Source organism: Calidris pugnax, unplaced genomic scaffold (assembly GCF_001431845.1).
Source record: "Calidris pugnax isolate Ruff unplaced genomic scaffold, ASM143184v1 scaffold198, whole genome shotgun sequence".
Taxonomy (NCBI): domain Eukaryota; kingdom Metazoa; phylum Chordata; class Aves; order Charadriiformes; family Scolopacidae; genus Calidris; species Calidris pugnax.
Window position 1 is genome coordinate 1,918 of NW_015090925.1, and position 26,606 is coordinate 28,523.

The following is a 26,606-nucleotide window of genomic DNA, read 5'->3' on the forward strand; positions in this document are numbered from 1 at the left end:
CCGCACACGCCGCCCCCCTCACACACCGCCCCGCACACGCCGCCCCTCTCACACACCGCCCCGCACACCGCCCCGCACACACCGCCCCGCACACTGCCCCGCACACACCGCCCCGCACACACCGCCCCCAACAGCCCCTGGCGCTGGCAGGATTTAAACCTGCCCCCGTGGTGCTCAGGCGACGTCGCCGGTGCGGGCAGCAGGCCATGGCGACCACGGGCAGCCCCACCACAGCAGTGTCACGGGCCTGCTCCCAGCAGAGGAGCCGTGGTGTGCCCCGCACACACCGTCCCGCACACACCGCCCCCAACAGCCCCTGTCTGGCGGGATTTAAACCTGCCCCGTGGTGCTCAGGCGACGTCGCCGGTGCGGGCAGCAGGCCATGGCGACCGCGGGCAGCCCCACCACAACACAGTGATACAGGCCTGCTCCCAGCAGAGGAGCCGTGGTGTGAAACCAGCCCCTGTCTTCAAAGATTTGGGGAATTGCTGCAAATACTTTCAATTTGGAAAGGGGTGCCAGGGTCAGGGTTTGTGACACCCTTGGTCTCCCCTGGCCTTCTCCTCCAGCATCACAAGGCTGGGCTCTGTGGGCCAGGGTGGCCCAGAGGGTGGGGAAGAGAGGAGCCAGGAATGGCTCGCTCCAGAAAGGGCCATCAGACCAAAAATCATCATTCACTTGTGTGTGAGAGAGAAATGACTCAGCTTGCTGGGGAAGACTGGGTGATAAATATGTGATTTTATATGATTTATATGATCTATCTATATGATTGTATCTATAGACTCTAGGTACTTGTTTGGATACAAAGTGGGTAAAAACACTTTAGGCAATTATTGCCTGTTTTAACAGAGCTTTGCTGCAGCTCTGTGAAAGTTTCCAGATGCTGTGGCTGCAGCTGAGCTGGTCCCAGCCACACTTGGAAGCCGGGAGGGGATTTGGTCCCAGGCGCAGCCGCTCCCGGCCGACGGCAGATGCTCTGCAGGAATGGCCTCACTTCTCTGACCCCCCTTCTCCTTCTGTACCCACCCCGCACCTGGGTTTCTTGTCTTTAGATAACATTTAAAGGCTTGAGACAGGGCAAAATCACTTTGTGGTTTAAATCTCCCTGAAATTCTTTGGTGCTGGAGGGGCAGCCCCTCTCAGGGCTGTTTGTGCCCCGTTCCCCAGGAGCCCGTGGTGCAGCCGTACTGGGTGCCAGCAGGACGGGGCACAGCCGCTCCCCGGGCCCTGCTCCAGCTCCTGCCCTGCTCGGGCTTGTCCCCAGCCATTGTTTTTCCATCAGGAGCCGGCCAAGTGGCCGGGGGAGGAAGGCTTACACTCAGCTTCCCCCCCGCTCCTCGGCTGCGAGGAGAAACAGAGCCTTTGGAGCTGTTACATCTAGGGAGTTAGTTTTTCCACATTTCAGAAAAAGCTGCTCTGAGGCGAACAAAAATCCTTTCAAAGTTTTTCAGCATCCAACAATGAGCTCTGAAGGTAAAGTGGGCTCACTTAATTTTATTGGCCAAGCTGAAGTCTTGTAGAAAAATTGTCAATGAGAATAAAAATTGATTGTATGAAAAATGTTTGATTTTTAACACTTTGGGGGCAGTTGAGAATTTAGGGAAAAAAGCTTTCTTAACTGACTCCCAGTAGAGGGAAACTGCAATACGAGGCCAAACCAGTCCAAGGTCCACATCCCCCTGGTCCTGCCCCTTCTTTCCATCCCTTCCCACTGCGATTCTCACATTTTTGCTTCCTTCCCTTCCCAGTGCAATTCCCACTCTCGTTCCCAGTGCGCTCCTGTGCTCACACCGAGCAAACCTGTTCTGCTCCACGTCCTGGCCCTCGCTGGCAGCTACAAAGGTAAGGGTGCCCAGTGGGGGCAAGTGTGACCAAAACCAGTGCAGCAGAGTGTTTCTGACTGGTAGCACTGGGTGTGGGGTCACTGCTTCACAGGCTGGGGAGTGCTTGGGGTGGGGGGACAGTGGCAGCATGAGGGGGGGAGGTTGTGCTGGGCGAAGGGGATGCTGCAGAATCATTCCTTAGTGTTAGGAAACATGGTGATCTTAATGTCCATGGGTGGGGAGATGATCATTTACATGCACTAGTATGAAAATTGTCTAAAGCCTCTGAAAATCTGATTTCTGGCTCATTCAAGACAAAGTTTCTCACCGTCTGGTGCTGGCGGCCAGAGGCAGTGGGCGCAGAGCAATTAGGTGAAGCAATTAGGTGACGGGGAAGGGGGGCTGCAAAGCACTTCAATTCCAGTTTGCCAGGGGATGCTGCCATCGCCCTGACTTACAGGGGATTTCAGCCCTTAACGAGAAAAGCCGATTACACACAGGATGGGCCGGGGGAGCAGGCGCTCTCCTCACAGCCCTCGTCTGCTGCCTCCCCCAGACACTGCTGCTGGGAGCTCCCTGGGGATTGAGCTCAGTAAATGGAGAGGAGCCTGTTAACTGGCATCTTTGTGGATCATTCAACTGCCTAATAATGATTATTTTTTTGCTTTATTTTCTTTCTGTCTCTTAAAAACATGGTTCTGTTCACGTGAAGGGCTGAGGTCCAGAGCAGGCCATTATGTGCCCCCCAGGACCAGCTCTGGTCCACTCTGCCAGCCAGCCCTTGCTCACCCTCCCACGCAGCGAGCCTGCCATGGATCTGGCCAAGGAAACAGGGATTTGGCTCCTCTCAAATCAGTGGCTGATTCTCAGGGGCCGAGATGTCCCTGCTCCCCTGGGACAGCGCTGTGGTGTGTGGAGAAGGGGCTTCCCCCAAGGGCAATAAGGTCTGTGCAATCACCCATCCAACTCTGATCCAATCTAGAGAGAGGGAACTGTACCTATTGCTGTATCACTTGAATATAGTAAATAATAAATAAAATAACTTATAGTATAATAACATAAATATAATTGTTGTACTATGCCATAACAGTATAGTATATGCTATATATATATTATATAGTTTTACTATGTAGTAAAGTTATATTATATACTATACTAGTATATAGTAAACCTAGAGAGAGGGAACTGTAGCTATTGCTGTATCACTTAAATATAGTAAATAATAAATAACTTATAGCAACATAAATATAATTGTTATACTATGCTATAATAGTATAGCATATGCTATATATATTCTATAGTTTTACTATATAGTAAAGCTATATTATATACTATACTAGTATATAGTAAAACTACACTACATACTACACCAGTATAGTTGTTTCGGGTTATTCCCAGTTATAACTGGGAAGTTGTTATACTATAACAGCTGAAGTCCCACACGCAGAGGTGAAAGTGGAGTTCCCGGGGGTTGTTACAGGTTGTAACACCTTTCCAGGGACAACTGGAGCTGGTCCCCGGGCAGAGCCCAGCTGCCTTGGGGCATCTTCTGGGTGGGCTTGGCTGAGACAGCCACTGCTGGCCCGTCGGCCACCGGCCCAAAGCCCTCCTGAGAGCTGCAGGTGGCCAGGGAGGAGGAGGAGGAGGAGTGGGTGGGTCTGGGAACACACGTAACCTCCAGGCTCTCCTCTGAACGCTCGCTGGTGTGGGCTGTCTCTCAAACCCCAAGTGCCTCGTTTGACTTATGAGGGCACCCTCTCAATAGCTCATTAATTGCTTCTATTTAAGGGAGCCACCACGTATTTAGAAGATTCTAGACTCGGTTAAACAGATGTGTGCACTTACCCAAAACTTTCTTTTGCTGAGAATCCGAGCCCCAGGATCCTCCACAGCAGGTCCCGGAGCTGACGGGGGCGAAGGGAGAAGCGTGTCTGCTCGTCACAGGAAGGGCAGGGCCAGAGCCTGCTTATCTAAAGGGCCTGAAAGTTCGAGATAACTGCTTTGGCCCCAAAATTCTCCTGGCTTAGAAGTTACGTAATGAATATGAATGCACGTTAAAATCCAGTACGCATAATGGCTGCTTTAGCAAAACAGAAACAAATCATACCTTTCAATTGTGTTTTACTGTCACAGTAACAGGTTGAAGCTGAGAAAGCTGAGTCTCAAGGAAAATAAGGAACTTTAAACCCCAGGCTGATACAGCAGCCCCGGGAGACTGGACAGTAGCACTTCTTCATGAAGGGACTGGAGGAATTTGGGTGGACAGGTTGAAGTGCAGTAAACTCTACACAGGGCTGGCCCATTGCTCAAGTCCTGTGTGCAGAACACTTGGGAACAGGAGGAGGTGGCAGAGGACACCTAGGTGTCACACGGGTGTGAGGGGGATCAGGCTGCTGTTACCGATTATCCAGTCACAAAGCTCCCCTGGCTCTGGAGACAAAAGCTGCTTTGTTGGAGGATGCGGAGATTTTTCTTTGGGAGGCATCCCACGGCGGAGTGACTGTCCTGAGAGATAACAAAATGCTCATAACACAGAAAATAATTTTCCCAGCCTCCGAGGGTGCCAGGCTCGGGGAATCCTTCAGCTCATGCTGCCTGTGTCCCGGCTGCAGGGCATCTGGAAAAACTTGGACGAGATTTCACTTTATCTAAGGAGGTTCCATTCCGTTCCGTTCTGTCCCCTTCCCTCCCCTCCCCTTCCCTTGTCCCACATTTGAAGTTGGGTTTTCAAATCTCTCTTCTTTAGATCACAGGAGTTAATTTAATGACACGAGCAATTAAAAGCACCGCGCAACATTTGTACTGCAGCTCTCAGGAGGCTGCAGTCAGTGGTAAAGAAGAGAATCTAAAACCTGTGAGGGCTGTGTGAGGATGGTTACAAAGTCTACTCCCAGTCTGGATAAATTGGTTTTTCAATCATTGATTAGAGCAGGGACACCATTTCCCAGCGTCGCCGCAGCCGGAGGAGCCCCCCGAGGACAGCCATCCCATCCCTCCCACACAGAGGCAGGTGGAGCTGGTTTCCCAGGATGGGGCTCAGGCAGGTTTTGGGAGATCTAAGGCTGGAGACACCACACCCTCCTCACTCAATTCAGTGTCTTCCAGGGATTTTTATTTCACTCCTGTCACACCTTCTAAGAACTTCAGCTGAGCCTCCAGTGCCAGGGATTTACAGTTAATAGTTATAGTCAGCTGCTCAGTACAGCAATGGTTAGATTGTGGCTTTTTATTTAAGAAAAGACAACTTCAAAGACAGTACGTATGATCTAAACTGAGTATCCTGTCCTATAGAACTGCACCGTGGCTTTGGGATCACGACAAAACTTCTCAGTTATTCTGTCTTTAGTGATATTGTCCTTTTTTGGCAGAATTTTTCAGGCCAACCCACTATCCTGCGGGGAAGTGCCCAGGAGCCTGCGTGACTCTGCTGTCAAGCTGGGAACAACTTCTCTCGTGTATTTGAAGTCTCTCAAATGTTTCTGTGACCAGTCGGGGTCTGGTTAATGGTGATGTCACACCCATGAAAAGGTGAAAAGCTCCAAAGGAGAGGCCCGAGGACTCTGCCTGCAGCACAAGGAGAGTTTCCAACCCGCCCCCCGCCCCGAGCCTGCTGTCACGCTGGAGACAAAGCCAAGGCACTTGGGGACAGAACCCAAAGAGCATTTTTTGTCTATAATGCAGATAACTAAAACAAAAAATAGAAATCAGGAGCCTGCTTTTCCGTGTGTGCAGTAAGTAGCACCCGCCACAAAGAGGCAGCCAGGAATCCAGGGGCTCTCGCTTTATTACACAGCTGAGAATGCGGCGACGCTGAAACTTACACACTACACAGATCATTTAAAAAAAACAATAAATCAAGCTTTAACCTAATTTCATTTCAAAGTAACATGCAAACAAGTGTTGCTTGCTTTCCAAGGCACGACGGTATCACCATACAAACTGGAGATGTGACGTGTTTAATACAAAAATATAAATACTGTTAATCTAAATGACAAAACAGCACATGTCCTCCCGTGCCTAAACCTTCATTTAAAAAAGGTTACCTTTAATCTCAGTCATGAAATGTCACACAATGACAAGAAAAACTATTCCTTCAGTGACAGCTCCTCAGAGCGTGTCCCCGTTGTACCCGCACACCAAGTACAAGGACTCAAAACACCCAAAATCTCCCTGCATTATGTTTGGCTGGTTTTTTGCTGATAAAACTGATCCTCACAGACTGAGTACCATCCAGAGATTGAGGAGTCCTCGCTGAATTACATGAATAACTTTGACATTAGACCATTACTTTGTTAAATAAATTATCTTTCTCAATTATAAATAGCGTCAAATTCCTGAAAAACAGTTCTCCTCTAAACTTTGTATCTGAAAAAGCTCTGATGCAATGTGAATTAAAACATTGTTTTATTGCTGGCAAAGACAAAGAACTGTCCAAATGGCACAGAACACAGAATTGTGCCAATCTGACTTTGAAATGAGCTAATAGTGAACTTACAAAGAAAAACCTAGGTATTTATTGCTCAGCCATTCTTAGGCCAGTGCCAACGGGGCAGGAATCCAGGTGAGACCCCTTCCCTGCCCAGTTCCCTGAGGAGAATTCCAGGGTCATGGAGCCGGCTCCTGTCCCGCCCGGACGTGGCGCAGCAGCTGGTGGCAATAGGCCGGGGTGCGGTGCTTGAGCGCGGCCCCTTCGACTGCCCGCACCAGCACCTCCGGGTACAACACGCTTCCTTCTTTTAAAACTTCTGTAAAACAAAAGTGTGTTTGATAAATCATTACCTGCTTTCATCTAACGCTTGGAAACACCGTTTAAAAATCGTTAAGAACACACATGGCTGAAAGGCTTACCTAGGACTGCCTTTTGGGTGTCCTCATCCGGGTCGTCGAGGTGGATGAGCAGCTCTTGGTAGAGATACTCCACCTGGGTCTCCATGGAGGGTCTGAGGGGACTGTCCCTCAGGCACTGGAACCAGGCGGCCAAGGCGCCAGCAGCTGCCAGTCGCACGTCACACGAGGCATCGTCCAGACGCTTCACGAGCTCTGGAAAGGAGCACAAACATCAGAGAGTGTGGGGACACCCACGTCATCTTCTGCCTTGCAGAAAACAAAGCCTGTTTTCTCAGCGCTGAAACGATGGTTGCATGGGTGACAGATCCCTGTCACACACTGCACATCGCTCCTGAAAGCACACGCTGCGTTCCCTTCGGATTATTATGTCACCACAAACATTCAAAGACACGTACAGAATGTCCATTTATTTTCAAAAATTGCCCTTATATTTAACATATTTCCAGTGCATCATTTCCAAATGCTGCTTTTGTTAGCAAAAATACCCCTCAGATTCATTTAATCCTTAATGACCACAATTTCTGAATCACAGAACTGTCTGGGTTGGAAGGGACCTTGCAGATCATGGAGTCCAACCATCAACCCACCACTGACAAACCCACCACTGACCCATGTCCCTCAGCACCACATCTGCCCGGCTTTGAAATCCCTCCAGGGATGGTGACTCCACCACTGCCCTGGGCAGCCTCTTCCAAGGCTTTACAACCCTTTCAGGGAAGAAATTATTCCCAATATCCATCCTAAACCTCCCCTGGCACAACTTGAGGCCGTTTCCTCTTGTCCCATCGCCTGTTCCTTGGGAGAAGAGACCGACCCCCCCTGGCTACACCCTCCTTTCAGGGAGTTTAGACAGCAAGAAGGTCTCCCCTCAGCCTCCTGTTCTCCAGGCTGAACACCCCCAGGTCACATTTATCCTCTCCTGCATTTATTTTGTGTCCCTGCCCGAGACTCCCCAGTGTGTTTGACGAGAGCAGCAGAGTTTACCTCTCCTGGGGGCAGGATGTCCCGGTGGCAGAGCGCCCAGAGGCAGGAGACGGCGGCGGTGCGGATGGCGGCTGCTGTCCTCCCCGCGTGCCACTGCAGGTTGGGAGCCAGGATGTCCCTCAGCACGGTCTCCAGGTGGTCAGGGAACAGCCTGCAGCCAAAAAGGAGAAAGCAAAATAAAGCTTCACGAGAAAGCAACAGACTGAGAGGATGTAAAAGGGAATTTTCTGTCATAGAAACGCAGGCAGAAAAGTTAAAAAAAAAAATTGTGTAAATAAATAAATAAAATCCAATAAGCCAATGTGATTATAATGTAAGTGGTAAGATTTTCACAGCTTAATTTTCCTCAATAATATTTAAACAAATGCCTCAGCCCAGCCTCCCCTTGCCATGAATGTTTCTCCCACTTCAGACAATGCCCTGACTGGCTCTTCTTTCCCTCTTTCGGGACACATCCAGATCCATCTTGTAACTACTCTCACTTACAGGAGTTAACCAAGTAACCCGCTGACTACAGAGAGGGAGTTTAATATTGGGTCCTGGAAATATGGAAACAGGGAACACACTGGACACACAAGCTTTCAGTTAAAAAAGGACGGTGTCTTTATTGTCTGTCTTAAGTGCAGGAGCTCAAACTCCACCAGGGCTACGACAGCAGAGATCCTTCAGCTTCCCTGGAACCCCTGGTGAAGGGAACACCAGCGTTCCCCCTCCTCCCCCCATGATTAAATGTGGGCCATGAATATACTAAATATACCTTAAAATGGTAAAAATACATCTACGTTCGTGCTACCACGGCCACACGGAACCCGAATGAATGTTCAACATACAGAAATAGATGGCTACGACGGCCACACGGAACCCGAATGAATGTTCAACATACAGAATGCAAAGTTTAAGGATTTAGGAGTTGACTGGGAGGAAAAGGAAAAAACCCACAAAATCCAACTTCTGCCTCTGATTTCTCCCCTAAGAATCCCCATCTCAGCTTCCAAACAGTTATTCTTTTCAACTACAGCTCCTTATTTTTTGAAAACTACCCAGATCTGCATGGCATTGCCTTTAATTCCCCACAGTGGCAGTGGCAGGAAGACTGCAGTGGAGGAAGTTCAGACTTCAATTTATTTCTATTTTTTTAAATTATCGCACCTGCCCTCCTAAGCACTGCCCAAAAATACCAGAAGAAAATCATGCTGTAGAAGATGGTGGGAAAGTCCTTCTTCTCCCAGACGTAAGAACATGGAGACAATTACAGGGGTGAAATAACCACCACGGTCATTACTCTCCTTACCCCTGAGAATTGACGCTCTCGTTCCCTTTCTGCAGCAACTGCGAGAGAAGAGTGAAGAGCTTTAACCGCATCTGGGGATCTTTGTGTGGCTGAAGACACATCTTAAGGATGAGAATAAAGTTGTTCAGGGCTTCACCTATGACAGGACCTAAAAAATGAAGGTTTAAGATGTATTTCAGAGCGCTGATAAGTTCTATTTAGATGTTTAACGTGTGAGTGCATTAAAATTTGTAATATGCTTGCTATTAAAGTGGTACTAAACTTCCCAGTCCTGTGTGGAGCTGCTGCTGTGTCTGTGCTCCAGGCTCTGCACAAAGCTCAGGTGTTACTGAACTAAATGAGGAATTGCACTGGGGCTGGTACCACCACACCTCTCCCACCAGCAGCACTAACGAGGCTTTTTAATTCTTTCAAGTTTTCCCGGGTGCAGCACCCGAAGGAGGATGTCTGTGAGTCCCAGAGGCGCAGGAAAGGGCATGTTGGAAAGGCTCAGCTCAAAACTGGGGTAACAGAATTACTGCAGCATTCTCTCTCCGTGTTCAAATCATGCTTCTTTGCATTTTACAAGAGAATCTAAAATACAATGAATTTTAGAAGCTACTATTTGAAATAAAACTATTTTCCAAATTAATTCTCCAGTTTGTTAACATTTTCATACCCTACGATGAATTCTGTTTTCACTGCTAAGAAAACAAACAAAAAAACATTCTAAGCTGTTATCCCAACACTTGAAGAAATTATTTTCCCAAAAGAGAAGGAAATTTGTGCCTTTCTGCTTGATAACATCTGCCTGGTTTTAAAGAAGAACACATCTAGGTGATACCCATACCCTATTCTGCCAGCTGCTTGCTGGAGAACACTTTCTGCTCTATATTTGCAATAAACTCCTTTCCTCTGGGAGCTTCTTCAGCTTCCCATCCTCGTGCTGCACGTTCCCTCACCCCCAGGCACTGGGAAAACCCCCCCAGCAGCAGCCACATCACTGGCATTTCTGGGGACGAGAATATTCCTCACACATGGAAGGGACAGATTGAAGTAGTCAAGATTCCAAACCAAGTTCACCAGCAGTTAATAATATCTGGAAATTTAATGTTTAAAATAATAATAAACTCCCCTCCCCTCAACTCTTCACTGTCTAGACTGAAGCGATCCAGGGTGTTGAACTGCAGTTTGCTCCATTTCTGGGCCAACAAATAGGTCTTTATTTTCACAGCATTTATCCCCAATACACTGCTTCATGTGAGTTTGGAGACATTTAAAAGATACTACTATTACATCAAACCGATAACAGCAAATTCAACAGATGGAAAATAAACAAAATAAACTACGTTGCTCATTTCAGCTTAAGTATACCTTCCCCAAAACCAGAAAACACTGAGTGAGTGTTCAAAGTGAGTAAACCTGATTAAATTAATTAAAAACAACGTTATGTGTGGGAATGAAAAGAAAAGAAAAAACAAAGCCAAAGCAGAGCTGCTGTGTCAGACAGAAACCTCAGACAACAGCACGTTACCCGTGCTGGGTGTGAGCCAGAGTGTTTGCCCAGACCTTGGATGATTTATTCAGCGTTAAGGAAAACAGAGGGGCTCTCTAGAAGCCCCTCAGTCCTGGAAATGGGAGCACAAACACACAGAGAAGTTGGCCCCGCAGATCTTGCACTGAAAAAACTTCTTTCTTCTGTCCCCAGATGAAGAAAAGAAGAAGTACTTCTGCTGGGTCCTGCACATGGGGTTGCTGGGGTTTGTTTTTTTTTTGAGATTGAAGGATTAAACGCCCCACTACCAACTAAGTGGTACCTGAATGAGTTGCGATGACATCAAACTGCAGTATTTCTGGAGAATAGCAGGTCCAACTGTCAGGTGACACCGAAACCCAGTCCAGAAGCTGGATTATATGCTGTTTGTAGAGACACAGAAAACTGTCCAAGTGCTGCACTTCAGCTAATGAAGCCATTGTTTCCTCCACCTGTTAAAACAGAGACAGGAAGCTTTATCTTACCTGAAACAATAGTAAAAAAAAAAAGAAAAAAACCCAAACTTTTTAAAACTAATAATTATACCAGAAGAACAGAAGGGACACAAGAAGATTTCCATAGTTTCTGCTTGGACAATCAAGACTGATATTTAATGCCTGCCTATACTACATCCATTCACTGGAAATCAAAGAGAAACAATTGCCCCGGCTGCAAAATGAAGTCATAACAACATAACAGCAAATCTGGCATTTTCCCTCTGCCCCTTCTTCCTTCTGGCCAGTTTTAATTACAGCAGACACTCTCTCTTGACAGGAGCTGGGCAGGTTCACTTTGAAATTCTCAACTTCTGCTGCTGAGGAGAAGTACCAAAACTCACTGTTCCATTTGAAATACCTTCTTCTGATTTACATTTAGACTATTCCAAGCAAATACTTGGTTTGAGCTTTGTTCTATTTGACTTCTTTCAGAGCAGTTTTCTAGGCATGTGCCTGTCAGCCCTGGGCCATAAATCTGTTCCCGGGAGCCAGGGGGAAGGAGCAGAAAAGCCATCATATTTGAGGTGTTTGTTTGAAAAATGACAACTGGGACCGGTGACAATTGTAGTGTATGGGGATGGGCTGCTCATCGATTTGATATTTAGCTTGGGGAGGAAAGAGGAGGAGAGAAATAAGGGGGTGAGATAATGTTTAGCCAAAAAGCCCAGCTATTATCGGGACATCTGCAGATGTCCTGGATTTTAAGGCATTCCTGTGACATTTAAACTTTGGGTTCTGGTGGGGAGGTTAGAAGGTGAACTTTTGTAAAATCAATCTGAGTTTTGTCTAAAGAGAAAAAAGTTGATTATGAAACTAGCACTTTTCAATCCCCAAACAAAAGTAGTATTGTACAAGTTCTTACTCTACAAATCAGATTTTAATGATTTATTCTTCCGGAGAAGTTACCTTGATCTGTTTTAAACAACCTAAACCCAAAGTGCTCTCAGCTCTCAGAGGAGACAGACAGAGGGGACAGGCAAGGTCACGCAACACAGGATCATTTCAAATTCTACTACTCTTTGTGGACGAGCTCTTAATTCAGGATTTCTGTGGTTTAAGCCCCATAGCAAGACAAATAATTACAGCTCTGTTTAGACAAAGTGTCTTATCAATAGTAAAAATCAGAAACGCAACAAAGTACCAAGCCAGCTGGTAGTTTACCTTTTCTTTAAGGTGCTGGGAGGACGGCGTTGCCATTATGGTCACCAGAACTTTCAGGAGCTGCAAGCTAATTTCTTTGCAGTCTTCCTGGCACACTGCAATCAGTGCTTGTACACAACAAAGCAACTGCTCCATATAAAAGACCTATTTTTTAATAAAAGAAAAAGTTTATTAGTTTTTTTTTTTTTTAAAAAAATATAATGTTCTCTTTAAGGTAAAGATATGGCAAATGACAATAATAAAATTGTATAATTGCGCTGTGTAATCCTCTAAATGGGTAACATATTGATAATTTCATATTACTTCTTTTGATTACCTACATTGTACTTTTTATAGAATACAGTATAATCCTCCTCCCACACCGTTCCCTTGTATTTACCTTGTCCTGTGAAGAAAATAAAAGACCCTGCTCTAAATCACGATTATCCCACTGTGAATAAAACCATCAAAGTGCTTTGCAATGCTTACCCACAGCACTGTCCCACTCTGAGGTGCAATTTGTTAATTAATAATGTATTTGCCGAAACTCTTTCAAATCTTATTCCATGTTTGACTATTTTGAATGGGACAATAACAGTTAAATACACAAACCAAGAAAACCTGAGCATTTGCTTTTGTCTCAACCAATTTCTCTCATTTGATGCAATACAATTCATGTTATTTTGATCCAACTGATACCAGCTGAAGTCGATATTTTTGTCAGTCATTTTTTAGTACCTTCTACGATAAAGTGCATCAGCTATTCCATCTGCTTTTGTCTCAGCCAATTTCTCTCATTTGATGCAATATAATTCATGTTATTTTGATCCAACTGATACTGGCTGAAGTCAATATTGTCAGTCATTTCTTAGTATCTTCTACGATAAAGTGCATCAGCTATTCCATGAAGCCATCAGATGACATTCAAGGAAGAGAATGGGCCATTGTTACAAATTTACTTCCCAAAAATAAACCAGAAGTAGGAACAGGTCAGCTATTAATGTTATTAATCTCCTGGACACAGTCCATCCTCAGCTAAACAGTGTCTGTGCAGCATTCACTGCCGAAAATAGTGAAGGCTTTTTTTCCAAGACCAAAGGCTGGTACAATTCCTCCCAAGGCTTCAGCTGGAGGTGAAGGTATCTGCTGCATCTCATGGCCCCTGGAAGTGTTAAGGTTAATGCCTCATGGCAATTTTGCAGACATGCTTCAGGGAAGGGGTATCTGAATGAAGCCATCAGATGACATTCAAGGAAGAGAATGGGCCATTGTTACAAATTTACTTCCCAAAAATAAACCAGAAGTAGGAACAGGTCAGCTATTAATGTTATTAATCTCCTGGACACAGTCCATCCTCAGCTAAACAGTGTCTGTGCAGCATTCACTGCCGAAAATAGTGAAGGCTTTTTTTCCAAGACCAAAGGCTGGTACAATTCCTCCCAAGGCTTCAGCTGGAGGTGAAGGTATCTGCTGCATCTCATGTCCCTGAGGTGTTAAGGTTAATGCCTCATGGCAATTCTGCAGACATGCTTCAGGGAAGGGGTATCTGAACAATCAGATTATAGCGCTTCCAGTTACACAAGTTCCTCATCGTCACAGGCTTTGTGAGATGAAGGTTAATTCCTGCATCACACGACCACAGCTACCCCTGGGCAGCGTGGGGTGGGTGTGCAAGGGAGGGAGAGGAATGGGAGTGTTTAGGGAGAACAAGTCTGAGAACCACCAGGGTAAGACTGCAGCCTTTCCCAGTTGTCCTTACCTCTCCTGAGCCGTGACAAACTTCAGCTTGTGACAGTGTGTTGCCAAGATGGGTCAAATGAGGCTGTAAGATCTCCCGTGGGCTGCCCCGAATCACTGCACTCAGGACCATCACAGAGGATGGCTTTGGTGTTGTCCCACAGGCCGATGTGATTAATCTCAGCCACACCTTGGGGCTGACAAACGTTCCAATCAACTCTGCTGCTCTCACACACTGGAAAAAACCACAGGGACAACTCGAGGATTTTCCTGAAAACACAGAGACCATTCAACATATCATGGGCTTTTTATTTTTATTGTTCCAGCTGTTATTTTAAATGCTCCAGCAGTTGCCTCGCAGGCCTTTTCCACTCACTCAGTAATGATTATAATATGCATGAAGAAGTGTCCTTGCCATACACTCAGTAAGCACATAACGAGGCGTGTGAACCCTCTCCTCGACCTCCATGAGAAAGTAACGTGCAGCAATGAAGCACACAACTTCCAGCCCAATAAAGTCTCCAGCTTAGAAAAACCAGATGTTGCAGATTTAGTGGTTTAGTGCTTTGTCCTCCAAAGGCTGTTCTGAGGAATGCTCTCAATGCACCCACCATCCCTCTATTAAAAGCAACAACAGTAAAACCCTGGAAGAGGAATTTTTGTTGTTATTGTGCTGTATTTTGACGCTGACATTACAGTTCTGGTTCAGTGTGGAAGCGCTGCCATGGGGGAACTGCCCACTGCTTTCAGTCTCTTATTATTTAACTGAAAAGCCTTAAATTACTATGTATTCCACATCATACTCATGCTCCTCAATCCCATCTGAAACCCAGCTCTGAAAACTGGAAAAGGACAATACAATTAAACAGTTTGAAAATATGAATTGATGCATTTGTATCAATTTGTCTATTCATTTTAACAGGGGAAAATTAAAAAAAAAAACAAAACAGGATAAGAGACCAGTTGTTCTTCTGATCTTACACATCTCTTTTGGAATTATCAGGAAAGACCTGCACATTTTCCAAGCTGGTGGTTGCTCTGAAACGAGCTCTAAAGCAACAACTGGCAGAGGAGATCATAGAGTCACAGGATGGTTTGGGTTGGAAGGGACCTTAAAGCCCCCCCAGTGCCACCCCCTGCCCTGGGCAGGGACACCTCCCACCAGAGCAGGTTGCTCCGAGCCCCCTCCAACCTGGCCTTGAACCCCTCCAGGGATGGGGCAGCCACAGCTTCTCTGGGCAACCTGGGCCAGGCTCTCACCACCCTCACACCAAACAAGTTCTTCCCCACATCTCAGCTCCATCTCCCCTCTTTCAGTTTAAAATCGTTCCTCCTCCTCCTATGGCTCCCCTCCCTGATCAAGAGTCCCTCCCCAAGAGATCCTTCCCCCAAGGAAGGAACATCACTTTGAATTGTTTCAAGTTTTCTTATATATTTCATACAAGCCCCAAGGAACTTGAAAAGTTCCAGAGCAGCGTATCTCCTACTTCAACCCTGGGGTGCTGACTTCTTAAGGCCCATACATTCCTTTTTGAAACAAGCCTATTTATAGTGTAGAAATGTAAACAGAAGATTTTCTCTTAAAATTGTAAAAAGTTTGTATGACCTGTCTATACCCTGCTAAATGTATCTAATGTCTTCAACTACATGTGTTTATTGATATTGTGTATCAAAGCGCTGAGGGCATCAGCTGTTAGGAGAAAGGATACTTGTTATTCCTGACAAATAAACATGGGAGGAAAAAAAAAAGCCATTTTACAAGCATCAAGTAAACACTGACTATGGGGATGGCGTGGAATAACCACACCTCAGTGCTCGGCTGGAATTACAGCTGGATTATGCAGCAGGGAGAGATCAGTAAATTAACTTGAAAGGGCATGACCTGCACATTTTTTTCCAATGGAATTTGTTGCCCCAAGGCTTTTATACCATAATCCACTGCTTATGATTTTTAAAGAGATCATTATCAATGCTTCATGGGGTCGGTGTATCAACTAAAGGGTATTTAAATAACTTTGTTACTGGTCTTCATACCAGTAATACAAGAATACATTTATTTTAACAGTGTGTATGCAACACGTTTATGTGTTTTTAACATCCATAAAATCCTAAGCCTGATCCTTCAGTCCCGTGCAGTTCGCAGTGACCCACAGGTAGGTCAGCCCTCAGAGACTCCAGACTATAAAGGATCAGGCCTTTACTCAGCACAGGGTAGACACTGTAACAGAGCAAACTCACATTTTTAACCACGTCACTTTCTTCATCCAGACAGGCTTGGTACAGAGTTCTAAGCAGCAGCTCCATGTGCTGTGTGACGTGATCCTCCGCGTGGAGCAGTAACGTGTACAGGAGCTGTGATGCTTTCACTCTTGTGCTTTCAACCCAGTCCGTTATATCGTGACAGAGACCTGGCAGAATCTTGGAGAGATTTCTTGACACGAGTTCCCGACAACCAAGTCCTGGTCGAGTTACTAGAAGAAAACAAACAAGCCAAAAACAGCTTAAAAAAAAAGGAAAAATGAAAGGAAAAGCCAAAGCGTATCAATACTTTGAGAAGTTTCAAGGCTCCGAGACAAGAGCTCAGTGTCTGCTTTAGTGAGGAACAACACATTCCAAATGCTGCTGAGGAATTTACCTGCACAAGCTGCATTTCTTTAATATTTATTGCAGAATTTAAACTCCACACAGCTCTCTGAAAATGTATGTATTTATTAGTGGATGGTCATCCAGATTTTATCTTTTAAAATCTTTATAGAAGGGGAAGAGAGAGAGGACTTTATGGATATGAAACTTTATAAGGATGGGGCATTATCCATTTTGGAAAACACAGCTTAATCATTTCCATTATTAACACAAATTCCATTAAAAAAATAAACTGAAACACACAGAGATAAAACGGTAGAAAGACTTTTGCACGCAAAATGTTGTGGTATCACTGAGTTAAACGTAATTTGGAGGGAGAAGGAAAGGTAGAAGTCACAGATAGTGCAGGGGGTATGATCTGCAGTAAAACAGACAATGTCCATTGTGTCCTCTAAAGGCAGAGGTGAGAAGTGTATCCAGGATATTGTGTATCAAAGCGCTGAGGGCATCAGCTGTTAGGAGAAAGGATACTTGTTATTCCTGACAAATAAACATGGGAGGAAAAAAAAAAGCCATTTTACAAGCATCAAGTAAACACTGACTATGGGGATGGTGTGGAATAACCACACCTCAGTGCTCGGCTGGAATTACAGCTGGATTATGCAGCAGGGAGAGATCAGTAAATTAACTTGAAAGGGCATGACCTGCACATTTTTTTCCAATGGAATTTGTTGCCCCAAGGCTTTTATACCATAATCCACTGCTTATGATTTTTAAAGAGATCATTATCAATGCTTCATGAGGTCGGTGTATCAACTAAAGGGTATTTAAATAACTTTGTTACTGGTCTTCATACCAGTAATACAAGAATACATTTATTTTAACAGTGTGTATGCAACACGTTTATGTGTTTTTAACATCCATAAAATCCTAAGCCTGATCCTTCAGTCCCGTGCAGTTCGCAGTGACCCACAGGTAGGTCAGCCCTCAGAGACTCCAGACTATAAAGGATCAGGCCTTTACTCAGCACAGGGTAGACACTGTAACAGAGCAAACTCACATTTTTAACCACGTCACTTTCTTCATCCAGACAGGCTTGGTACAGAGTTCTAAGCAGCAGCTCCATGTGCTGTGTGACGTGATCCTCCGCGTGGAGCAGTAACGTGTACAGGAGCTGTGATGCTTTCACTCTTGTGCTTTCAACCCAGTCCGTTATATCGTGACAGAGACCTGGCAGAATCTTGGAGAGATTTCTTGACACGAGTTCCCGACAACCAAGTCCTGGTCGAGTTACTAGAAGAAAACAAACAAGCCAAAAACAGCTTAAAAAAAAAGGAAAAATGAAAGGAAAAGCCAAAGCGTATCAATACTTTGAGAAGTTTCAAGGCTCCGAGACAAGAGCTCAGTGTCTGCTCTAGTGAGGAACAACACATTCCAAATGCTGCTGAGGAATTTACCTGCACAAGCTGCATTTCTTTAATATTTATTGCAGAATTTAAACTCCACACAGCTCTCTGAAAATGTATGTATTTATTAGTGGATGGTCATCCAGATTTTATCTTTTAAAATCTTTATAGAAGGGGAAGAGAGAGAGGACTTTATGGATATGAAACTTTATAAGGATGGGGCATTATCCATTTTGGAAAACACAGCTTAATCATTTCCATTATTAACACAAATTCCATTAAAAAAATAAACTGAAACACACAGAGATAAAACGGTAGAAAGACTTTTGCACGCAAAATGTTGTGGTATCACTGAGTTAAACGTAATTTGGAGGGAGAAGGAAAGGTAGAAGTCACAGATAGTGCAGGGGGTATGATCTGCAGTAAAACAGACAATGTCCATTGTGTCCTCTAAAGGCAGAGGTGAGAAGTGTATCCAGGAAATCAAACACCGGGAGGGTACCACGGCTGGTACGTGTGCTGTGTAATGGGCCAAGCAGATAAAACTGACATCATTTTAAAAACCACAGCTGTTCTCAGGCCTTTTCAGGAAAAGTGTCTCACTCTGATATGTCTCTTCAATCCCTATCTGATTTTTATATGAAATAACACATTTCAAAAGGAAGTGAAAGATTGATTATCCAGGAGCTGTGGGAATTCCCACAGTAAATTTCATTCATAAGGATTCTGTGGGAAGTGGGGTTTTGTTGTTGCTATTTTTTGTTTGTGAACAAACCCCCAAAGTGTTGCAGATACTTATTCCCTGCCTCAGTAGAGGATGTAGATTTCTAGGGAGCTAATAAACTTCCCCAACAAATGTTTCCTGTCCTGTCTGGTAACCACCAACTTTACATTTTAGCTCATTGATAAATCACTGAGACTCAGAGAAGAAACTTGACCAATATCACAAGCGACCATCAAGCCTCCACTTTCATACTTTACACAAAGCTACAACAGCACTTTCCAAACAACTGCAATGAACTTTTTTAGTGGCCTTTTCTACAGGAGAATGCTTTTTCCCTTTACACTGTACATGCTTCTACAGGCAAAAACTGAGAAGTTGTTCTCTAAGAACAGGATTTATTATTGTCACTCCCAATGATCACACACTGTTTTGAGAAAGAAACATTATTTGTTATAAGGCGTCAAAAAACATTGAATATTTTATTTCCAGTACAGAGTTCTCTGGTAAATGCTTAAAAAGTTCACACACTGTTTTGAGAAAGAAACATCGTTATAAGGTGTCAAAAAACATTGAATGTTTTATTTCCGGTACAGAGTTCTCTGGTAAATGCTTAAAAAGGCAAAGACTTAGTTGTCTCAGTGTATTTTCCTGCATTGGTTTGTGTAACTACAAATGCTAAAAGGAGAACAGACTAAAGCAAATGGCCTGAAGAACACAAAAGGCTTATAGAAAGGCTTATAGAGTAGGAAAAAAAAAAAAACAACAAAATTTTCAAGCATCAGGACATGAATTGCTGCTTCTTTTGTCAATGGAGGATAACATTTGGGATTATGAAAACTGACAATGAATAGCAAAAGGTCAAATAAAGAAATCAACTTGAGACAGCAAATACAGACTGGCATCCTATCCGTCCCGAGGCCGAGTTTTGTTTAAAGAATGGGGACCATTCTTTATCAGCAGTTCCTTCGTTTCAGATGTTCAAACAGGCATTTCCCCCTGCAGCTACTCCTGTCAAAGCCTCCCCGGCTGTAAACTCTCCGTACCCCAAGGCAAGGGCTGCTGCTGCTCCACAAAAAGCCAGGAGACTGCTGTAAACTCTCCATACCACAAGGCAAGGGCTGCTGCTGCTGCTCCACAAAAAGCCAGGAGACAGGACCCTGCTCTCCCCCTGACCCCAGATCAAAGCGCGGGGAGGCTCAGAGCTCGGGCTCATCAGCCTGACAGCTGGACAGGGACAGTTCAGTAAAACATATACTGTAAACTCATAGTTGTAAACAGATATTCCAGGGTGTTTAGTAAATCAGAAGCAAGAGCAACAAAGTGTTAAAATACATCATTATCGTATTATAAACAAAATACTAATGTGTGTGGAGGGGAAACCTGGGGGAAGGACAGAATATTATAAACAAAATACACGTGTGCGTGTGGAGGGGAAACCTGGGGGAAGGACAGACATAATAACAACTCCTGGTCTGTGGGAAGACACCACAAATTATTAGTTGAAACTAAGGAATATTGCTGTCTTTGACAAGGTTTTGTATCTGTAGCAGGGTGGGAGTGTGGCCCAAATTTGTGAAGTTTATTTATTTAATTTATGAAGTCACTGATCGATGTTCCTTCCTAAAAAACCAGTCCCCACACAGTAACACACACAAAACCCAACACACACCCAGAGAAAACTGAAGGAGGTCACAGAATGAGCAACATAAATATTAACAACTGTTTCAAGGGTGAGTACATAAAGCCTTCAGTGCCCTTCACTACATCACGGTCACAAAATAAGTGACTGGAGCTGAGACACTCCACTCTGACAGTTTATATACATTAAAAAATTCTCTGTCAAAAAAAGGAATATGTTTCTGCCATCACTACTGGAAGTAAAAGCATTCTTTACTATTTACAACCCCCTGAGGTAATATAATACATAAAATAAAGGGGGAAAAAAAGAATTAGAAAGGATAACAGATCAACTTGACTGTCTTCAAAGCTAAACAGTTCTGTCAAACCAGTCACCATTATGAAGTGCTTCCCCTTTCAGTCAAGCATTACTGAGGAAAGCAACTTTAAAAGAAAAAAAAAAAAAAAGTCTAATTTCAAAGGAGAAAAGACTCCGGAACCCACTGTCACAGAAAGGATTTTGCTGCTGGGTATTCTGTGATGGGATTGTCAGGGAGGCACAAGTCAAGCATGAACCTGTTCTTTCACACCCAAAGAGTTTGTGTCCTGTTAAATATGAGTACAAAAATCAATAAGCCCATTCAAACCCTCTCTCACCAAGCCCTATATGCATATTTTTAAACATTAACTTTTTGAACCTGAGACAGGAAACAAGCTTCAAGCTACTGCAAACGTATCATTTTAAAGCCACCTATAAATCATACGGTACTGAGAAGTAATATATCTGTGCTGCATATCCTGGGCTTTTGTACACAATAAAGGAAATTATTGTTTCTGTTCCCGTGTTCTTTGTGTCTGCTGGCAGATTTTAGTCAGCACCTCAGTGTCTCATAAAGAACTCCAAAATCATTGCATTCCGAATTTTAATTCCACACTAACTCTGCGGATCACTAATGCTGTGTCTAGTTCTCATTATTTAAGGACTCAGCTCCCAGATTCTTTCATCCTGCCTTCCCCTGCTCTCACCCCTTTGCCCATTCCCCACCCGCCTGCTGCTTCTGCATCACTGCTGCCTCTCTCCTCCTGCATGGGTATCTTCACTTACTTTTTCTCCAAATTGCATTTTGGGATTAATGGAAAAACTGAATGTAGTCACTGAACCAACTTTTTTTTTTTTAATTTAAATGTAACATAAATAATTTAATATAATTTTTTTAAAAATTTAAATGTAACATAAATAATTTAATATACATACATGCCATATACTATATTTTTATATATATACAATACCTCTATATGTTAACATTAAATCTTGTGATGAATGTTGCACACCCTGTTCTGCTCCCATTACGGCACTGCAGCTCTTGGGGATCATTCAGGAAGTGAAAAGCACATTTAGTCCAACACTTACCTCCTTGGGGATAACGCCATATACTATATTTTTATATATATACACTACCTCTATAAGTTAACTAACATTAAATCTTGTGATGAATGTTACACATCCCACTCTGCTCCCATTACTGCACTGCAGCTCTTGAGGATCATTCAGGAAGTGAAAAGCACTTTTAGTCCAACACTTACCTCCTTGGGGATAATGAGATGGTGAAATGCCAAAATCCATCTTATCCTTCAGATCTTCCTCATTCTCTTTCTCCCACTGCAGGCCTATCTTCTCCCAGTAAGTCCAAGCCAGTTTCCTAGCCATAAAATAAGAGTTTTAGACCATCATGCCCCCAAAAAGGAAAGCATTTTAAAGGAAGACTTCTGGAAACTCTGACTTCTTAAATTCATCTGGAAGGATGGCAGGCGTTCCTGCTGTTGAACCTACACACAGTAAGTTGAGAGCTCATGCCTCTTTTGTACTCTGTAGAGAGAGTACAGAGGACTCACCTCTTCCAAAGCATAATTCTGTCTCTGTCTACCTCTCTGGCTTCATCTCTCTCATATTTACTTGAATATAGCATAAAAGAACAATATAACTAAAATTACTGGAGATAATGCTATCAGTTTCTGTTTAAGAAAAAAAAAAGTGTTTTTTTTTCTCCTCTGAGCAATACATCTGTGAACAGAGAAACATTTTCATGTACAACTTAGGGGGGAAAAAAAGTAAAAAATGTTCTACTCACGTATTTTCAGGAATTTCATCAGTAAAACTGCCGAGTAACAAAGGGATCAACTTGTGAAAATACGAATATCTGTCTCGTAGGTGTAACAGCCATTCTCCAATGACAGCTGTAACAGCGTGCCGGACCTACACGGATACAAAAAGACTATTTAAAATGTGTCAGGAAAATACCAGAAAAAAAAAAAAAAGTAGTATTTGCTTTTGGTACACAAGACTTGGTAAAGTACATCAATAATTTCAGAGGAAATTACAAGAAGCCAGGATTTCCTCACTCACAGCAAGCATCTTAAGTAACACCCAAGGTATCACGCTCCCTCTTGTGTTCTCGCTCTGGCTTCGTCTGTCCTAGACTATTTGCTGCACAAAGTGCTTCTCCGAGAGGAAAACAAGATACAGACCTAACTCAGAACTCTTAATTTTTAATATCTCTCTGAGAACATAAGAAATGTACATTTCTCTGGAATTTGAAGCTTTCAAAGCACACCTCAAGGGGACAATTTTCTCTGTTCACTACACAGGAAGTCTAAGTTAAATGATGAGAATGCATCCACTCAAAAATTAAAATATTTTAATTATGATTAAGTTGCACATTTTAAAATTACCGTCTCAATTACATCTTACAAGGGGACCAATAAGTGTTTGTTAAGCATCTGAAAAGGCCACAGAATCAAGTCCCAGAGAAATCTGTCAGAAGAATTTATGACAGAATTGAAGGCACCCATTAGAAGAAAAAGGTGCTTACACACTTCAACAGCCAGCAGACTTAGCAGCTGAGCAGGTCACCAGCCTTGGGTTTGGATAGCTTACAACCCACAAAGCCTGGATGTGATGTATCCTGCTGTATCTTACTGTATTACATGTCTTAACTGAATGAATGAAAGCTGAAAATTGAGAGGGGAAGGAACACAAAAAATCCCACCCCAAAACAGATTCAAAATAAAATGAGAAAAAAAAGAAAGAAGAAAAGAAGAAAAAGCACACCTTGGGAATCTCATCAAATAATCTCTGGGCCAGATGAGACAGAACATCATCCACAGACTTTCCATTTCCAAACTGTATCACTGCTCCAGTAGCCTGAATTACATCAACACGAACTCTGTAGTGCTGGTGTGAAATTGTTTGCATTAAGGGTTTTATCAGAGATTCTGACTGCATATGGAAGTGCTCTGTTAGGGGAGAGAGACAGAAACTTCAAACGTGCCTTTCTCTATGTGGGTGACAGAACTTGAGTGACATGATTTCTGTTAGTGCTTTGAACAGCAGCCTGATAAATGTCGCTGCATTTATGTAGCACACAGATTTAACTTTATACTGCATTAGAGCTGAACACCAGCACACACACACACACTCCCCTGGCCCCCTCCTCCCACTATTACCCCCATGCTGTAACTGCTCAGCACTGCATGGTTCAGGAAGGGACCTTAACAACCACCTAGTTCCACCCCCCTGCCATGGGCAGGGACACCTCCCACCAGACCAGGTTGCTCACAGCATCCATCCCTGGCATGGTTCTTCTCCAAAAGATGCTCCAAGGCCTGCGAGGTGCACCTCTGAGGGTGTGTGCACCTTCTCACCTCTCTTCCTCGCTCCCAGTTGCATCCCAGTAACCTCCTACCGGTCCCCACCTCAGCCCCCGTCCCCCCCAGGCGGTGCAGGCTCACATCAGCCCACCGCTCCCCCCCCGCCCATCCCCAGGCCCCACCTGGCATGGCCTGGGCGCAGGCCACGGCGCACCTGCAACTCTCTCGCCGGACCTCGGCATACTGGTCGAGGAGGGTGGCCTGGAGGATGCGGATAACCTCGGTGAGGTAGGGGACCATGGCGGCCCCGCAGCGCTGCAGCAGCAGGCTCAGGAGCTGGACCAGGCCGAGCCGCAGCTCCTCGCTGGGTTCGGCGCCCTGCGGCGGGCAGAGGCGCTGGGCCAGCGCCGGCAGGAGGACGGGCAGCGCCTCGCCGGGCCGGTCGCCGTGGCTGAGCCCGTGGCGGAGGAGCTGGAGGGCGAGCTCCCGGCACCGCTCCGCCGCGTCCCCCGCCAGGCAGCGCGCCAGCGGCCGCACCAGCTGCCCCCCGAAAACCTCCTGCACCGCGGCGCCCGAGAGCGGCCGCTCCTGCACCTCGGCCCGGATGGTCTCCAGCGCCCGCAGCCGCGCCGCCCGCCCGCCGCCGGGATCCTGCAAGCAGCTCAGGGGCCGGCTCAGGGCCTGCGCCACCTCGGCCGCGCCGGCCGCCGCCATGCTCCGGTCTGTCGCTACGGAAGTGCGGCGGCGTTGCTAAGGACGCGCGAGGCTTTTACGACGGCGGGAGAGCGCTTGACGGCGGGCGCTTTACGGCGAGGCGGAGGCGTGCCCAGCGGGTGGCGGGCACGGGCAGCGCGGAGCGGGCACGGGCCCCGTCCCGCCGTGTGCCCGGCACTCTGAGGGGACGTTCCCGACCCCGCCGCGCCTCCGCCGCCCCAGGCCTCACAGCAAAGCCCCGCGGAGGCCGGGCGTAGTTCCAGCAGGTACGGCGGCCGCCAGCAGGAGCGGGACCCGTTCCTCGAATCCCGCGGGGGTCTAAAGCGATGCAAAGCTGAGAGAAGCCGAGGGGCGGCCGCGGGCGGGGGGTGGATTGGGGGGAAAGGCAGAGAGACCCGGCCCGAGGCACCGGGCTCGGCCCCCACGGCCCCGGGGGTGGGGGTGTCACCGTGCGGGCACTTCCACGTGTAACACGTTATTTGCATCACCGTTCCCCTCGGGTTTTAACTCGGTGCTGCAATGGCAGGAAGCCAGCAGTTTGTGTACCGCTGCTGTATCATTTTTAGTGTTTGTTTGTATTAGCTAATGTGTATTTATATTGTGTTCACATTGTACTTGCTGTCTTTACATGTTTGGGTGCTGCTCTGGTGCCCGCAATGAACACGCACCAAACCAAAAGGGTCGTCAGGGTCTTCTTCTTGACTGATCACACTTAAAGTGCTATAAACTGCAGAACTAATTCAAATTGTCCTTTTAAAATGGCCTCGTAGTTACCAGCAAGGAGCTCACTCTCTTGTTGTGCTGCTCCTGCTGTGACTGTGAACCCTGGGGTCCTCATTCCCCCGTTATTGGGGGTGAACGGGGAGGGTGAGTCCCCGGGAGCAGAGGGGACTGAGCTGGGCTGGAGCCTTCCCTGCCCCACGGCAAAGGTGCTGCCCAGTGGCCAGGTCCCAGCTCTGACCACGCTCCTCACCAGCCTCGTAGAGAGGTGCTCCTGGGTGTGGTGCCCTCACTTTCCATACCCAAGTGATCGCGGTGGCCAAGCCGTCCTTCCCAGCCCTCCCGAGCTGTGGGGTGCAGCAGGGTTGGGGTGCAGCGGGGCTGCCACGCTTCTGCTTCCACTCAGCAGCCTGTCCTTCCTGGTGAGTCCATCATCCTTCATGGCCAGCCCACCTTTGTGACCAGGCTGTTGTCCCTCATGGTCCATTTATGGCCAGGCCACCATTCTTCATGGTCAGGCCACCTTTCATGCCCAGGTTGTCCTTTGTAGGGAGGCACATCCTTCATGGCCAGGTTGTCCTTTGTGGCCAGGCCACCATCCTTCATGGCCAGGCCATCTTTGATGGGAAGTGCAACCTTCGTGACCAGGCTGTTGTCCTTTATGTCCAGATTGTCCTTCATGGCCAGATTGTCCTTCATGGTCGGGCCACTTTTCACAGCCAGGCTGTCCTCTGTGGCGAGGCACATCCTTCATGGCCAGGTTGTCCTTCATGCCCAGGCCACCTTGTAAGGTCAGCCCATCCTTCACGGATGCCCAGCCGCTATCCTTCAGGGCCAGCCCAACCTTTGTGACCAGGCTATTGTCCTTCATGGCCAGGCCAGCTCTCGAGGCCAGCCCCCCCTCCCTGGACGGCCTGCGCTCAGCGGGGGGGCGTGGGGCGGGCAGGCCGTGCGGAGCGGAGCGGCGCGGAGAGGTGCGGAGCGGAGGGGAGCCGGCGGGCAGGCCGTGCGGAGCGGCGCGGAAGGGTGCGGAGCCGAGGGGAGGCCGTGCGGAGTAGCGCGGAGGGGTGCGGAGCGGAGGGCAGGCCGTGCGGAGCGGCGCGGAGGGGTGGGCAGGCCGTGCGGAGCGGAGCGGAGGGGTGCGGAGAGGAGGGCAGGCCGTACGGAGCGGAGCGGAGGGGTGCGGAGCGGAGGGCAGGCCGTGCGGAGCGGCGCGGAGGGGTGCGGTGCGGTGCGGAGCCGAGGCCGCGCCCGGCGACGGGACTTCCTGCGCGGGCGGCGGCGGGGCCGCAGCCTTTGTGCGGGAGCGGGAGCGGGGCGGAGGGTCCCCGGGGCGGGCGGGCAGCGAGGGGAGGCGGCGG

General features: G+C 46.4%; 2 protein-coding genes across 8 annotated transcripts in view; one reads left to right on the forward strand and one right to left on the reverse strand.

Moving 5' to 3' along the window:
• Window positions 1-6,210: 6,210 nt before the first annotated feature.
• On the reverse strand, window positions 6,211-24,525 carry DNAAF5 (dynein, axonemal, assembly factor 5). The gene is made up of 12 exons (XM_014951354.1): window positions 23,994-24,525; window positions 23,273-23,457; window positions 22,293-22,417; window positions 21,748-21,863; window positions 17,477-17,709; window positions 13,856-14,068; window positions 12,118-12,261; window positions 10,743-10,911; window positions 8,947-9,094; window positions 7,586-7,806; window positions 6,672-6,863; window positions 6,211-6,568 (listed from the first exon to the last, which is right to left on the reverse strand). Exons 1-12 carry the CDS (start codon window positions 24,523-24,525, stop codon window positions 6,429-6,431), a joined length of 2,418 nt encoding a protein of 805 aa, XP_014806840.1. The 3' UTR covers window positions 6,211-6,428.
• Window positions 24,526-24,637: 112 nt separating this feature from the next.
• PRKAR1B (protein kinase, cAMP-dependent, regulatory subunit type I beta) overlaps window positions 24,638-26,606 on the forward strand; it is an 83,890-nt gene continuing 81,921 nt past the window's right edge. The window contains exon 1 of one of the 7 annotated variants that reach the window (XM_014951422.1): window positions 24,638-24,791. The gene's annotated coding sequence lies outside the window, so the exon portion shown is untranslated. Of the gene's footprint in view, window positions 24,792-26,133; window positions 26,313-26,374; window positions 26,467-26,606 lie in introns of those variants that run through there. The other 6 variants (XM_014951423.1, XM_014951421.1, XM_014951424.1 and 3 more) reach the window with 6 other exon arrangements.